The sequence below is a fragment of the Phaseolus vulgaris genome, chromosome 1 (genome assembly GCF_000499845.2).
Source record: "Phaseolus vulgaris cultivar G19833 chromosome 1, P. vulgaris v2.0, whole genome shotgun sequence".
Lineage (NCBI taxonomy): Eukaryota > Viridiplantae > Streptophyta > Magnoliopsida > Fabales > Fabaceae > Phaseolus > Phaseolus vulgaris.
In genome coordinates, this window is record NC_023759.2 from 50,476,154 (window position 1) to 50,493,368 (window position 17,215).

A 17,215-nucleotide genomic window follows, 5' to 3' on the forward strand; every position below is an offset into this window, starting at 1 on the left:
TTGTTTATCTCAGGAAATTTTAAATTAGTATTAAAATTACGCAGACATGATGTGTTTATTTTATAAAAAATAATTTTATAATATATTTATTAAAACTACATGAAATTATTCGTGTTACATCGAATTTTACATAATTTAACATATATATTGTAATAATATTATTTATATTTTGAAAACATATTATATGCTAAAACAAAGTGATGTGATGAAATATCAATCAATTTTTTAAATAACTTTTTATTGTATGTGTATAGGAACATGTTATAAGTTAAAAACAAAAACAAAAACATTACAGAGAAAGTATTATATAATGAAAAATTGATTTAAATCAATACAAATAGAGTTATAACATCATGATAATACTTTTCGTGTTCTATAAAAAAACATTAAATGAAAAATAAATACAATTAACATCTTGTTAAAAGTAATATATAATATATTTTTTGCTTAATTAAAAACATTTTTAAAATTATAAAACTAGAATTATTCACGTCATAAGCATGTAGTTTATGTTACGTTGAAGAATTTAACGTCTAATCCTTAAAATTAGCATCACTAATATGATCAAAAGAAATTTTGTTCATATTCACTTGCCTCTTGCCGTAGCATTGAAATATTTTTGAAAAATGATTAAAACATGTTGCTTTTATTTGTAGAAAAGGCAACAGATGTATGATAACAAAAAAAGAAAAAAAAATGAAATCTTCTTTGGTGTTTGGTCTCTGGGTGCTCTTGATAAGACCCGTAAGAATATTCTTTCACTAAAACCACTCAAGAAAGGAAGGGAAAAGTGAGAAAAGAAAGAAAGAGAAACGTGTCAAAATATAGCAGTTTTGTTTATTTCACATGTTATCATAATTCTCAGGAAGAGTTAGTTTCCTTTTCAGAACTCCATTTAGTGTTATTTACCTTAAGAGATGCATAAATTTAGTCTCCTACCACTTGAGAATCGAATTATTTACCTTATTTCACTGATATGTCTTTTACCAATAATACTGTAATAAAATACCAACCTTCAAAAGCAGATAATACTTTGAACATTGTAATTTTCAACAGTCCCAGTTGAATGTGGAGCATGTTTTTCAAGTTCTGTCAAACATGTCACCATCTTAACCAAACCAATTCATTCTTTTAGAAGTGACTCGTTATTTATTAAGCTTTCATCAGTGGTGATGATTTCATATTGCAATTTCAACATTTCTGATTTTCCCACTGGTGATAGGTGCTAATTGGCTCCATTTTCTCACCTTCCACTGTATTGGTATGGAAACATCATTTTGGTAGGAAATATTCAAACTCACATGTCCAAAAGTCTGTAGTTGTTTTCTTGTTCCTGAAAGCATACACTTGTTCAAATATTGAAGAATCTGGTTGAGTTGTCCTCATTGCAGAGAGTTATTAAAATGTTGGATTGATACTTGAACAAGTTGAGTTGATTAAACTGATGGCAATCAACAACAAAAACAAAAGCGTCCCCACAGGAACCATAAGGAAATGAATCTAGATAGTTCACAAGAGTTGAACATGTGATGACTACTTGTCTTCGTGTGGGTTTCTTGTGTCGACACATGGAAAGCAATATATTTTATAATGGAAAAATAACAAAAATGGACATTATTTGAATACTGTATGATGATATCAAATTTTAAATTTTATTACATTATCTGAGACATAGAATAAACAATAAGAACTGTAGGGTATGATGATTTAAGGTTGCACAAGCATATTTCTATTTCTAAGTATAAGGACTTGGATCATGTCACAATCGACTTATGCCGCAATAATAATTTTCTTCACTTGATTAGCTCAATTTAGGTACAGCAATTCTCCGTGGAATTGATATTTGATCTCTAGCAGAACTCTAGATTGTGATTGCAAAGGAATATATACCTTCTTCTAAAAAATCTGTGCCTAGTTATGGTGGTAAGTGGTAACGATATGTGTGTGTACAAGTTAACTTTGGCTGTGGTACCCCTAATGAGCAGTGGAATTAGATGTGTCAATTCCTATGGACTTGTAATACGCGTCTTCTGCACTTGCCAACCGAGTCTGAAACATGGTCCACTCCTTTCTGCATCTCTCCCTCACCTAGCATCAACAACATTTCAACATCAACAAATCTCATTACCAAAATCAGTGGCAAAAAGACTACTTCCATTATGACACACACCATGTCTACAATAGACTTTTAATGTGGGAGAAAAAAAGGCAAATTCATATCATGAGAAGGAAAGTAATTGAACTAGTAATGGAACTGGTAAAAGATAGTGACATACCCCCTGCCATGGTGCCTTTCCTGTTTGAGTTTCACCCTGCAAAGAAAGGAAATATTAAGAAGCATTTTACAATGTGATTTTTGAGAGAAATTTATAGTCTTTACGTGAGGGGTGGTGTTGGAGATCCCACGTAAACTAAACTAGACATTAAGATATTTCATTTTTTACGAGTGGGTGCAAACATCACCTTATAAGTCGGTTTTACTTAACAAAATTGTTTAGTTTGGAGTAATCATGGCAAAGAAAATACCTGATTCCCTAGAGAGGGAAGACCTTGGTGAACAATCCACTGAGAATCAACAACTCCAATCTTCTCATGTGCAGGCTATATCAGAAAAAGGACAATAGTTTAAAGCTCATAGAATCATGTATAGATTGCATTTTATTTTCCAATTTTTTTCTTTTCATTGCATGTGCTTATCCTGAGGTCACACCAATTGAGAAAATGAGAGAATGGACTCACCTCCACACATCTTCTAAGAGCAAAATCAAGACCCCACCCATGGACCAAGTCATTCTGAAAAGTCACGTGGTACAAGATAACTTTAGAAAGTTCTTAAAGAAATATTAAACAACTCATGGAACAAACAACTAGCCAAAGACTCGGAACAAACAACTAGTCAAGGGGCATCTTTAAAAACAATCAAGACTTGATTAACCAGAAAACCTGAATCATATGCCACACGCAGCGCCATGCATCACGGGAAAACACGGGAGCCATGATTTCAACAAATCTGCATTTGTGTAACAGTGACAACAGAATTATATACAGATCAGTAGACAAGATAATGTAATGATAATACATCAGCAGTTACTTACGCTGCACAAGGAGGCAAATGAGGATCCGAACACCATCCTGGTTTCTCCATTGTCACTCTAATAGAAATACAAGAAAATAAACAGTTAATGCATATTCTTTAAAATAATAACAAGCACTAGAAAACTGGTGCAGTATTCCAATCATACTTACTTGTGAACTTCGCGATCACCTCTTCTTTTTGTCATTTGCCATGTCAAGCCCTTATTAGGTTCCAAACCAGGCTGTGAAATCTCCAAGCCGTGCTTCCTCACCAATTTTATGTACCTACACATGAAACAAGAGAGGCACATGAAACTTAGCTTAAAAACAAAATACAATAAAAACTTTTAAAAAGTATCCCTCTCATATCCAATACTCACTCTTCTGCATCGAAATGTTCAACACCTAGGTCTTCATCCCATATGAATATATAGTCATACGGTGCCACAATGTCAGGATGCAGAAACCGCTTGGCATACCACCTAACAGGGAAAAGCTAAAATTGTCAACATAGTAGCATATTTGAAATTAGATTGGCAATAAACAACATTTATTGCAGAAATCACAACGAAATTCTATGATCTAAAAAAAATAATGAACAGCTTGGCTCCTTACCATTTGGTCTGTTTGCGAGCACTCACATGAATAGCCCGCTTTGACCATTCAAACTCATCCCATTCAGTTGTTCGGCCATCATAGTGAAATAGAAGGACACTGAAATTCCCCGAAAACTGTTCGAGCAAAATTTTAGTTAAACAAAATTTTAGTTAAAAGACAAATAAGCAAGCATATGCAAACAGAGAGAGATGAATGGACTGGTTAAAACCTTTTTCACGGCTGCATCAATATTCTTTTTCTGCTCATAGCCAACAGTGAAGGTTACAAGGTATTTTGGCTTGGACGTTAGATCCTGAAAGTGTTAACTTAGTTAAAAGCTCTGTGTCCACTTAATATTTGTTTGTTTTCTTTAATAAAAGCAAGCAAATAATCTGACCAAACATATGAAAAACTTCTTTTTCTAGTCCTTTTTACCACCATGTAGCACTTAAATGAAGGGTCGATATAAATTTAGCTTCATTCTTTTAATGCACAAAAAATGACAAGGTCAGGATACACACCTCACTGGGCTTACCCCACAATCTACGCAGATAAAAGTCCGATTCAGCTTCAACAATACCAGGAGGTAATCTTTCTGCACCTCTTGGATTTGATGGAACCCAAATCTGAATAGAAGCAAGAAAATGAGGAGCAAGTGATTGATCAATAATTAGATATACAGACTCACTAAGTAGCCATTCTTGGAAGTTGGAAGCTTTTATTAATATTGCATTTTTGAACAAGAACCTTGAAAATGAGAGTGTAAAAAGGCATGGATCATTAACTGCCTAGAATTCCCATTGTCTTAAAATGCCTTAATAAATATAAGAGGATACAGTTTGTACCTTTGATGTATCATTTAATGCTTTAACTTGAGATGAACTTCTCTTGTTACCATTATTCATAAAAGACCATGCCTGGCGACCTGTATATCTGTCTTCAATATAGGAAAGATCAATGGAGGGAAGCAGGCCAGATGGGAGATTCAACTGCAAATTGTTAAGTACTGTTAGCATAACATTATCATGTTCAACAACATGAAAGTTTCATGATGAAACCATTCACAAGAATTTGCTTCTGCACAGAGTATGATGTAAATATGAGAGGAAGGAGATACTCAGTCTGCACCTTTGTTATTGACAATGTTGGAACTGATACTCCTATAAAGAATCCGAAAACTATACCAATAAAAGTAGTCACAAAAAACCTCATAATTTCACTTGGTTTTCTACTAGCAGAACTGCAGCAAATGAAATGGAAACGTTCAATGTCAATTGAAGGGAGTTGATGACCGTAACTAGAAAAATTTCTTGTGAGAAAAACAAAGTTAGCTATCACAAACAATTAGACCTTCGAGTGATGATCCCCATTTATGTTGGAACTTCTGTAAAATGTATGTTCATAAAACTATATGCAGGAACTATTCTTCACAATTTATCAATTGGCAAGTATCCCCCGTATAAGAAACAGCTACGCTAGAAACCCTGCTAAAGGAACAAAGAAGAAAGAACAAGAAACATAAAAAATTTGGAACCAGATAATGATTCTAATTTCAAGACAACACAAGGGATAATTGTTTTATGAGAGAAAAAGTTTGCATAAATTGGAACACAAAGCATACAATATGACCTCAAATCCCCAACACAGCCAGTGGCATTCACAAGTAGTATTACTTTACTCCTATTCATGAAGTTGTTCCACAACCCAAGAAGCATGGCAACGTATCATAGCACCATTGTGTTGAAGTTTTCAACCATATCAATAGAATGGCAGCTATGAAAGCAAGAGCACCTCTACAAGGCACTGTGGGCTAGTGTACTATAAATTGCCAAGAAGCAAAAGCAAAGAAACCAAATTTAGCTAACAGCCATTGAAGAAATACACCGAGTTATATATGAACCATAAGCAAGAAAAGCATGTGCCTTTCCCTCAATAGCCTCCGAAATTAACTCAGTTAGGTTGGACAACTCATGTGACATCTTTGACAGAAGATGATACGGATTACACAGACCAATAAAGAGGATAATGACCCACAACTTCCTGGCTAAACAATTGCAAAACCATGCGGCAGTTCCTATGTGAATATAGAAACTGCCATTAAAACATTCAAATAAAAGGAAAGAAGAAAAAGGAAAGAGAAAATATAAAACTTACCATATGTGAATTATTTTATTTTCTTAGTAACATAAGGATTTACAAAAAAAAACTCTCTTGAGGAAACTAATTATAAGCTTTTAAACAGGCACAATTCTCCAGCGTGATAAAGACGCAATGATTGTGCCAGACAAAGACTGAATTCATAGATCATGTAGCAGCATCTTCGTCTCTAAACTGAACCTGTATTTTAAACTACGACCCATATCCTAAATTTATCATTCTTTTTTATCTTTCTTTCAGAAAAGAAGGGAAAAAAAGGGAAAACCGTTACACGGGGTCATGTTTTAGGGAAATTCAATCCTACTAATTGAAGCTTCCAACTTTAGTTCATCGATTCTGCAACAGTAAACACAATAAATAAGAGAAAACAAAAACTTACCAAGAACCAGTCGAAGATCTGGGCAAATTTGGAAGCTTCTCTGGTAAAAAGCAAAAAAAAACACCCCAAATGTGAGGAGTTTGATGGTGTTGATCGAAAACAGAGGTGGATATTATAGAAAGAAAAAAGATAGATTTTTTCAGAGGCAGACACGTATAGAGAAATTAATGAACAATGGAATCTTCTTCCCTCTCTCGGTTTGGGTTTATAGCACTACCAAACAAGATCTTTGGAGTTTAAACAGCATGGAGGGTCGTGTTGTGGTCCTGTATTTTGCACCCTTTTGAGGTTTTGGGTTTTGAGTACCCTATCTCTTCTTCTACTTCATCATACAAAATAAAATATGTGGAGACAGAAAAAACATAAACGGTGATCGGTGGTTGTATTTGAAAAAAATTCAAATATAATAAAATAAAGATAATAAAAAAATAAATAAATAATGATGTTATTTATGGGGTGCTGTTTGGTTAATTGGTTTAGGCAAAGATTAAGGTGAAATGAATGAGTTAATAAATTCCGTGAGGTTGTTTCTGTTCCACAGTGAGTGCCATGTGTTGTCACTAAACCAAACAAGACAAAGACCACTCTCCACTTTTTTAATTATTTTTTATTTTTTTATTCTATCAATGAATCTTTAAATATTACAGAATGTTTGTTATTTTAACAGAAAAAGAATGTTTGTTAAGAATAGTTGTTTAGATTTACTAAGGTGTAAATAGTTTATTATTGCATTCTTTTTTTAATAAATTTCTTATTTCCGACATTATTTAAAGAGCTAAGAACGTGTTGAGTTAAGAGTGTTTTCGTACATTTTCATTTCACATTTAATGTATATTTGTGTCTTTTTGAAAACCATTATTATTTTACGGTGCGTATTCTTCTGAATAAATACTTATTCTTTATCACTAAAAATCTTATAAATAATTTCATGTATTTATATTATTCTAAATTTATGATAAACAATTTATACTGTGGTACAACATTATTTTATTTGTACGTAATTTCCTTTTGAAAATTACTGAAATATTATCAAATAAAAAATAAAATATATTTAAAGGAAGAAACGAAAAATTTATAAAAAATGCTGTCTTACAAAAATAGCTACGATTGAATATTACAATTGTTTAATAATTACAATTAAAAAGGTTTTTGTTCAATATAACTATTATAGTTTATTAGGATAATCAAACTATTTGGAGTAGCTTTAACAGATTCTATAAAAAGAATAGAAAAAAAATATATAAATATTTGTGTCAGCGTTTTTAATATATACTGTGTAATCGTTTTTTGTGTTCACATTTTTAATATATAATATAATATAAATTATAATTCTATAAATATTTTATAAAAACATATTTTTTCACATTACTTATTGAAAAGATAAATTAATAAAATACAAACCAATTAAATAAAGACTGTGAAATAATTCATGAGATATTTTATATTAGAAAACATAAATGAAAAATAATTTTTAAAAACACCCTATTTGATTAATTATATCATATTATTCAAATTATTATCAGTTTAAAAACAATTTGTAAGAATGGAGTGATGGTATCATTTTCACAAGACTACATGATCTACGTAAGGACAACATTTTGAACATTTCTAATTAATTATATAATGATGGATAATGTTCAAATTAAAAAATTGATAAACTTTTTAAAGATTTAATTAAATGTTAAGTTTTTTAAAAAACATTTTATTAAATACTTGAAACTTTTATATTTTTCGGGTGTGAAGTAAGCAAAACTAACTTCATATTTCTTACTATATGAAGAGAAGTAGAGATAACATAATTAAATGGCAGGAGCTTCATTAAAAAAATATAAAATTTTGAATACTTAATAAAAAAAATCTAATAAAAATTTAATTAAAAATAAATAAATTTACATGAGACTTGAAATTTAATTAAGTAATTTTTAATATACTATAGACGAATTAATATTTAAAAAAAAAACAAGACAATTGTTATAAGAACATTACTTAATCATTGTTTGTTGTTTTGTTATTATCAGAAGATTGGTTTTATCTAGGTTTGAGGTTTGTGAGTGTGTGTTTTGGTGATAAACCATGCACATCAAAAGAGCTACCAAACAACATCATAAAGCTAAAACCCAACTATTGCACCACACAAAAGCTCATTCATACCTTCTTTTATCATCCCTAACCTTTCAACCAAATCGCAACATAACACCACCTACCACATGTTTCCATGGCTTTTTTCGTGTAAGTAAAGTGCATTCAACTCTTCAAACAAATATGACCACTTTTCATTATTTAAACAATCTTCTATTTTTCTAAATTGGTATCTAATTAGCTACCGAGATTTTTAACTACCAATTATTTAGATTCTAACGCAAAAATCTTAGCAGCTAATTAGATACCAATTTAAAAACTATTTAACAATGATAAAATAGATAAAGAATTCATTATCTATATATAGATATAGATACTATAGATAAACGGATATACCTAAAAAAAAGCATTTATTCTTTAATCGTCTCGGAACAATATCTAAATAGATAAAAGAAATATGTTATGTATGAGAATATAGAGTACAAATTTATCTGAGTATTTATTTCCGTGAATATGGAGAATAAATACTCACACAAATGAATTTTGTCTCAGAACCAGATTTGAGCTGGTGACACAAAAATTTTCAGTCCAAACTAATTTAGAAACCATTTAATAATAATATAAACTAATTAGAAACCAACAATTTTTTTAATTTTCAAGAGTCATTATAGCAACTAATTATTTTTTGTCTATAAAATTGATTTTTATTTCATAATTTTCTTGTAATGAAATTTATGTAATCATGTTTACAAAATAAGTTAGAAAATTATTAAATAAGTTAGAAAATTATTAAACCTAAAAGCCTAAATAATATACTAGCAACAACATTTCTTTAGAATGTTATATATTATTAAATTAATTTTTTATAATTTCTTTAAAAAAAATACCAGTAATAAAACGTTAGATAAAAATAAATCAATTAACCTAACATCCTTCTAATTCTATAACTTAAGAACGAATGGTTTGTGTCATATAATATTAAAATGAGTTTATTTGAATATACATCTATCAATTTTATATTTTAAAAGCGTAAGTTATAACAGATAAGAAAATCTTGAAATTTTATGATGATAATAAATAAATAAAAAAAATATTATTATTTTAATAGTTGTTGTTTTTACCCAGTTGATTTACAGTTTCTTAAGTAGTTGAGTGAAATGTAAGTAAACTTTATGATAGGTAAATAGGTTATAACAACCAAGTACTTTGTGTGGTTCCACCATAGTACACTTTCTTTTAATTTCACCATTTTCAACTACAAAGAGGGGACCAACTTATTAAATGATCTCAAATACTCAACAAATTCAAATCACTTCTATAGTTAGGCATAATAATACCATAATTAATATTCATATTCAAGAGTCAAATTAATTAAGAATACTCAAAGAAATTACCATAATCTACTTTTTCAATAAAAATTAAAATTGCAAGTATTTAAACAATTATATTACTGCAGCCCCTTAGCCATCAAACACATTATTGGTTTGAACATTACAAAATTAACAGCTTTTAAATTCAGAAAGAAAAAAAAAATCATTTAATTTATATGTTTCTACATTTTTTGTTTAGTAATTAGGTATAATGAATGTATAATGCAAATAATTATCAAAGGGACTCCATGGCCCAATGGATAAGGCGCTGGTCTACGGAACCAGAGATTCTGGGTTCGATCCCCAGTGGAGTCGTTTTAAGTTTTTGTTATTTTTCAAACATTTTGGCATATATGTGAATAAATATAAAGAACATTTTTATAAATTAATTTATATATTTTTTTAATTAACTCAAAAAAAGGATCCCTTTATAGTACTATCTTGAATTAAGTTGAGGTCAGATTACCTAGAAAAATATCATCCATTTTATTCTAAATCTCAATTATTTATTAATTGTTTTTACAAAAAAAAAAAAAAAACTTTTTCTAAGATTGAAAGTGACGGGGTGCAGGAAGAAATGTTTATAGGTGCAGAAGAAGTTGCCTTACGGAACTTGTCTATAGTTAGCTTAGTTTTGCTTCTATTTTCATAGTGGACAATTTCTTTTTACACCCCTGCTCTTTTTCGCCACTCCATAAATATTAAAATCCCCACTTTTTTTTCTTAAATTTAAATTTTTTCTTCACTATGCAATTTAGAAACGTGTCAGCAATCTGAAACTTAAACGTAAATAGGATTATACAATTTAAAATAATAATTTGAAAGTCAATTTTAATTTTCAAACTGTATAATCCAAAATTTGAATTTTTTTATAAGAAAAAACATTTGAATTGTGTAATAATGAAATAGACTTATATATTAATACTAAATTACAAATTTTGAATTTTTTTTATAAAGAGTGGTGGAGATTTAAACAAGAGATGCAAAAAAGAAGGACAATTTTGATTTTTGGACATTCATGAAAGTGAAGGAAGAAACTATTACAAAACAAAATAGTCTTCATGCTTTACCAAAAGAAAATCAAATCAAATGAAGGAGTTTTGAACTTTTCATTATTTCTCTCTTATTTTTTTAATTTCATTTCTTTATTGTATTAAAAAATATATACAAAACAACCACTTATTACTATTTTAACAACCTCTATCTTCTGCTATATTCGAAACTTCATACTATGTCCGATTATTACATCTAAAATTAGTTTTGATCAGTATTATCTAAATAAATTTCGTTTTATCAAATGCACATAAGTTAGTATAAATCAAAGTCGTTTTTAATAGAATTATTTTAATTAAACCTTTCTGGTGTAAACTTTAATTCAAATGCGTAATGAATAATTACATGTCTAAAAATAAATTTAAGAATAAAAGATCATTTTCGTTACAAAATGAGTAATTCACTCACAATTCACATACAGATAAAAGAAAAACTTAACTTTAAAACGTACGAAAATAATAAAATAATTATTGGATAAAGTTAAGTCTAGGAAGAGTATTAATCAAATCACACAGTTTCCTAGGTGAATAAATAATATAGAATCTTAATTTCTATAATAAGACAATGATGTCATAATCCAGATTTGACCAAAAAATCTTATCCATGCACTAGATCTGTGTTTTGACTTTTCTGCCTACCTTTTCTTATACTAACTATTCAAACCAATTTAATATATAACTGGAATAACCACTGCCACCCAAATAAATTTCATTTTTAAATACAACCTAATCTAAAGCTACTAAGTCTCCAATGAATTGGATTATAGATTAAGGAGGTTAAATCCTAGATTAACCTCATGTTCATGTAATTTTTTTTGAAGTGTCCAATTTCTCCTTTGCTCACTCTTCTAAGTATTTGGGATTTATTTTCTTTTTATGTTTAGTATTCAATTATTTATAGTGATGATAAATCTCATATATTACACTGATAATTCGATTAGGTATAAGTATCGGTAACTCAAATAGTGCACTACAAGACTCTGTCATCTTAACATATCGAATATTCGACCAATACACTATAAATCCTCATCGTCTTTTAGTAATACACTACAAAATCTTATTATTTTAATGTTTACTAATACACTAATCTTATACTGAAACAAAACAAAGTCTTAAAAAAATAAATTTTATTTCTTTACCATCATGATACCTCAATTAAAATTCTTAAGATAGTTCTCTCTTGAATTCTTTTATCAAGATAAATGGCAGTTTCTCTAATCCCAAACCCAACTAGTAAACATTATACTTATGTTTCATATACAAGGAAATCAATACTTATTTCTTGTGAGTAGGATATATTTTCAAGTTTTCTAATTTATGAAGAAAATAAATTAAAAATACTCAATAATGCATAACTTTATTTGTATTTGTTCTCTATAAAAAAAAAGAAGTTTTTTTAATAAAATAAGCAGGTCTTTTTATGTGTTTGTAATTTATTTATTTTAAAAATAAATAATGTTACGTTTTTAAAGAAATGAACTCTATCTACTCCTTAAATTATTTTTTAAAACTTGTCATGCGAATTATATGAAAATCATATTGAAATTTACCTAATAATTTATGAGAATCAATGCAGCAGTGACAAAGAAAGTATTGTGTCAAAACATAATCTAATAGTAACGTCGTGCATCACAAGGCAAATTGATAAAACCACCAAAGATGCAGAAAAATCAGCTAAGAAGAAATTTTGGTCAAAACCTACTTTCACACGGTTAACAAAAGACAGAACCAAACATCACATCGCCTTCACATTTCTCATTGGACAATATTTACATATTATACTATAATGACCTTAAATTAAATTAAATTTATGTATTTTTTTTATTGACAAAAAAAATGTGTTATAGTATTCAACTTTTATACACAACATCAACCAGAAACATTTTAACACATAAGACTACCACAAGAACTAGCTCACTTCAAAGATAACAAAAAACAATCTACCAACCAACCTCAACCCTTCAAAAGTTTTTAATCGTATACAAACCGGAGATTATAGACACCAATTCAAGATTTAATATCATTATTAGATAAGTTTTATGTTGCATTAACATAACATGTCTTAAAATAGGGTCACATCACACATAACACATACTTAAGTAAAGAAGAATTTTTTTTATTGGTCTAAACATTAATACGATGATAATACATTGATAACTGACAACTTTTTATAAAATCACGTTACAACTTCTAATACTATTATTTTAATATTTTTTCATATCATTTTATTCAAAATTTACTCTTTATTATATATATATATATATATATATTTATTTCTAAACTCGAAACATCAATCCAAAACGTTGTTAAATATCATTATATTTTCCTAACAACATTTGTATTCACAAGAGAACAAGAAGTGGTAGAAAGAAAAAAAAAAAAAAAAAGATACCTAAATATTAAAGGTCACATTCATATGTGAGCATCAAATATATCAGCATCTGCATATTTGTTCTTCAGCAACAACCATCGATGAACCTATCATAATCATAATAGCACCACATGTACACGTAAATCACAACATGCCAACACTTCTCACTCCCCTTGTTATCATCAATGCTTCAAGAAAAAGTCAGCCATGGAATATCCAGGTTTTTGAAGCATCTGTTAGTTTAAACCAGTCATATATAAAATGTAATTCTTGGCAATATCAAATATGAGGACAAGATGATCCTAAAAAACAATAAAAAGTAACAGCATGATATTCCAAAGAAGGTGCACAAGGAATAGATAGAGATGTTGAGCATATCCAATAGAATGGAATTTGCATGCTGTGATCAAACACACGACCAAACCAAGAAAAGTTGAAGAGAAAACGAAAAACTACTGTTACAAAATTTGGTGACTGAGAGGGAAAAAAATGAATTCAGAGCAAATCTTTAGCGGCGGTTTGCATGGTGAACAAGACGTTGTGCCACGTGTTGGTGCGCGAGTGGGCCTTCAGACTCATCCCCAATCCGACATTGATGTCGGCCAAATCGTCCCTGTCGACCATGAGCACATCCTCCGGCTTCGCGCCGTCGAGCATCCAGACCAGACACCAGCAGAACCCTTTCGAAATCTCGGAGTCGCTGTCGGCGCGGAACCGCATCCGCCGCCGCTCGTCCATCTCCGCCACCACCCATACCTGGGTGGCGCAGCCGCCGACGCGGTTGGCCGGGACCCGGTCGGCGTCGAGGAAGGGCGGGAGGAGGGAGGCGTAGTGGAGGAGGCGTTTGACGCGGTCGATGGGTTGGGAGAGAGAGGTGAACTCGGCGGCGAGGTTGCTAAGCTTGTGGGCGACGTTGGATCCGAGTTTGGGTTTGGTGCATGGGGCGTTAATGGCGTTAATGGCGTTGGATTTTGAAGGAGTGAAGGTGTTAGGTTTTGGAAAAAGAGGGGAATTGAAAGAAGAAGACGAAAGGGTGAATAGGGTTGTTGGAGAAAGCATTTTTATAATTCAAAAATAATATTTATTGAATTGCCATTGTTGCAGATGAGAGAAAGGAATGAAAATGGAAGAGAAGCTGAGAAAGGTAAGAGACAAAGAGAGAAGCCCAATTCTTTAACCCGCCAATTATTCAATATCTCACTTTTCTAAATCACAAATAATAGTTTGATAACTCTGAAATTTGTATGAAATTTTTTATGTGATGAATTTGGGAATTAGGATATAAATATATATGATAAAAAATAAATTTATAATTAAATTATATAAAAAATATTTAAATAATAATATTAAAAAAAATTGAGTTCTCAGTATATTATTATTCTTTCTAAATATCCTTTTTTTCTTACTAAATTTAATCATTTCTACTATAAATATTTTTAAATTATTTAAAAATTTATTTTTATGACATATTACATTTTATACTACCAAATTTAATCTAAATATATTTTTGTTAGAGATTATGTAGACTCGACACGGATGATCTGATAAGTCCAAGTCAAACAAACCATAACTAGGCTACGATAGATTTGAAATCGGTCTGATACCAATTTGAAAAATAAATTTTAAACCTAACTCAACCTCATAAAATAATACAAATTTAAGAAGTGAACTTGAAGTATCACTCAATCTCATAAAACGGGTTTATAAGGTGAAGTTTGCACCCACTTATATATTATAAAATGTCTTAATTTTTAGTTAATGTGATATCTATGTATTATTCTTTAAGAGATACAATTTAAAATATGTTATTAAAAAATTAATAAAAAAATTATATAAGTATTTATTACATTATTCATCCAAAATATACTATATAAATAATTTACTATGATAATATATATTGTATTTATATATTTACATATTTTTAAATATAATGTATCTAAATTCAAAAGAAAAAAAACTACAAATATTTATGTACGTAAAATCAAACAACATCCTCAACGTAGAACTTATGATATTGTTTGTTTTTGTATTAAATTATAATTTCAACTATCGTAAAATAATACAATAAAATCAAACATGTATTATGATTTATCAATATTTATGATTCATTCAACTCATTACATGATATTGAACACAATTCATATAAATACTTAAGACAGCTTTTATAATATTTTACCAATCTCAAAGCTTAACATATATAAGATCTAATTAAATGTATTACATGCAAATGTATTTTCATTGGGTTGTTTATCTAAACTCTCACAATACCATGACTAAATCTCATGTTTGAGTGGTTAATAAAAAAATTTATAAGATTTTCACAACCTATATTTTAATCTTCTATATGTTTAAAGTTATCAAAGGAAATATGAAATCTCATTGTTATATGGAAAAGTTAATGTGATATAATAAAACTTTGTAACATTAACTTTGATTAAATTAAATTTTTATCGTTATGATATGCAAACTATAAATAATAACTAAGATATGATTTTTTTTATTTAAAAATATAATAGAATATTATGCTTTGATTATGAATTAACTCACTTATTTAGTCATGGATATAATTTAATGAATAGGAAGATTGGTGTTTAGATATTATGTTCTTGACTGAGGATAATCCATACCAAATTAATTTAATCCTCTTAAATCTTTCTCATGATGCAATGGCTTTCGTCACTTCTTTGAAATAAAATATCAAGTGCTTGACTTTAACAAAGAAAAAATTTCTTTGATGTAGTCAAATGCATTTAAGTGTATATATAATAATTTTTTAATGAAAAAGTTGATTTATTTTTTTAAATGGGTTTTTTTGTAGGGAATGAAAAAGCTAGCATAGGAGAAGAAATAGAGTGTGATTCAAGCACAACATTTTTTTTTTATTAATTAGGTTTAGAATTTGGCCATTTTTTTGGATGATTAATGTTTCACTAATAGGTGAATGATGTCATTGAATTGATTTGTTCATATAATCACAAAAAAGGAAAAAAAAAATACTCTTGTCAACAATCTTCGTAATATTATACAAATTTTCTACTTACCTTTACCATAACATTTCTTATGAGAAATTTGATTTAATATTTTTAAACAATTAAAAATTAATATAATCATCGAATAGAAAAGGTATATTTAGAAGGGTTAGTATAAAAATAATATACAGAAAAAAATCATATAGTTTATGAAACTTCAAAAGTTTATTAACATAATTTACTCACCGAATTTGTCAAATGACTAGATAATTATTGGAAAATGTAATGATCACTATGAAAAACAGTAACAAATATGAAGACAAAAGTATTTTTGAGAACCATATAATTAATTGCTCCAAACCAATACAATTTACCATAAAAGTAAATATGTTTGTTTGAATAAATAAAAAAAAGTAAGGGTTAGATATGTTTTTAAAGTTCTTTTAAGTAAAATTGTTTTTTTTTTTTTGTCTTTAGTCCAACTTACATTTTTTTTTAATACTTTTTCAAAATTTTAAATATCATAAATACTTATAGTAAGATTTCATAAGAAATTCAAACAGTTCATTCATTTGATTATATATAAGCTACTTTTGATTATTTGATTATATACTAGAAATGTATCATTTTCAGACTTTTTTTATGCGGCAAAAGAATTTATAATGTGAATTAAAATATTAAAATAATTTTTTATTATAATTATTTAAAAAATTTAAAATTTAAACTAAGAACAAAAATCAACTTCTTATCCATCATCTCGTCTCAACTTTTATTTTGACATGACATTTAAAGAAAAATAATTTTATATTTTTTTAAACTTTAGATAATGATCAATGTATTTAGCTTTCTAATTGGCATTTGCATAGACCAAATTGATTACGGGCACTATCAATAGCTAAAAACAAGAATTAAAGTTACTTTTTAATGTTTGTAGTAACATTAATCAATGTGTTGATTTGAAGAATTAAAACAATAATTCACTCTGCTTTTTGAAGTATGCAACAAAATAGGTTACTTCAGTGTGAAGCCATTTGGTACTTCCTCCACCTTCTAGTGGGTGCTCATTAGGAAAATCACTAACCCTTTAATTTAACAAATACAATGTGTTTTTCCTTCATCCCACTTGTGTGTAATACATGACCGTTGGTATAAGAAAATCATTCAAT

The 17,215-nt window shown here is 28.8% G+C and overlaps 1 protein-coding gene and 1 non-coding gene across 4 annotated transcripts; one reads left to right on the forward strand and one right to left on the reverse strand.

Moving 5' to 3' along the window:
• Positions 1-1,633: 1,633 nt before the first annotated feature.
• On the reverse strand, positions 1,634-6,668 carry LOC137815187 (uncharacterized). Of its 3 annotated transcripts, none has more exons than XM_068618261.1 (15): positions 6,209-6,668; positions 5,023-5,159; positions 4,801-4,912; positions 4,518-4,661; positions 4,194-4,298; positions 3,902-3,985; positions 3,691-3,806; positions 3,456-3,557; positions 3,247-3,360; positions 3,096-3,152; positions 2,944-3,010; positions 2,740-2,793; positions 2,527-2,601; positions 2,277-2,312; positions 1,634-2,088 (listed from the first exon to the last, which is right to left on the reverse strand). In XM_068618261.1, the coding sequence occupies exons 2-15, from the start codon at positions 5,040-5,042 to the stop codon at positions 1,975-1,977; spliced, it is 1,200 nt and encodes a 399-aa protein (XP_068474362.1). In that variant the 5' UTR covers positions 5,043-5,159; positions 6,209-6,668; the 3' UTR covers positions 1,634-1,974. The 3 variants fall into 3 exon arrangements, with proteins under 3 accessions (XP_068474362.1, XP_068474361.1, XP_068474363.1); XM_068618260.1 differs by having other exon boundaries at positions 5,023-5,156; positions 6,209-6,572; XM_068618262.1 differs by lacking the exon at positions 5,023-5,159 and having other exon boundaries at positions 6,209-6,563.
• Positions 6,669-9,899: 3,231 nt separating this feature from the next.
• On the forward strand, positions 9,900-9,972 carry TRNAR-ACG (transfer RNA arginine (anticodon ACG)). Its single transcript has one exon. It is a non-coding gene; the product is annotated as a tRNA-Arg (tRNA).
• Positions 9,973-17,215: the final 7,243 nt, after the last annotated feature.

Coding starts and splice junctions, on each gene's coding strand:
- LOC137815187 (XM_068618261.1), bottom strand. CDS start 5,042: ATGGGGATCATCACTCGAAG. Junction 4,662..4,800: donor CAACATTGTCAATAACAAAG/GTGCAGACTGAG, acceptor AACAATTTGCAG/TTGAATCTCCCATCTGGCCT. Junction 2,313..2,526: donor TTCCCTCTCTAGGGAATCAG/GTATTTTCTTTG, acceptor CTTTCTTTGCAG/GGTGAAACTCAAACAGGAAA.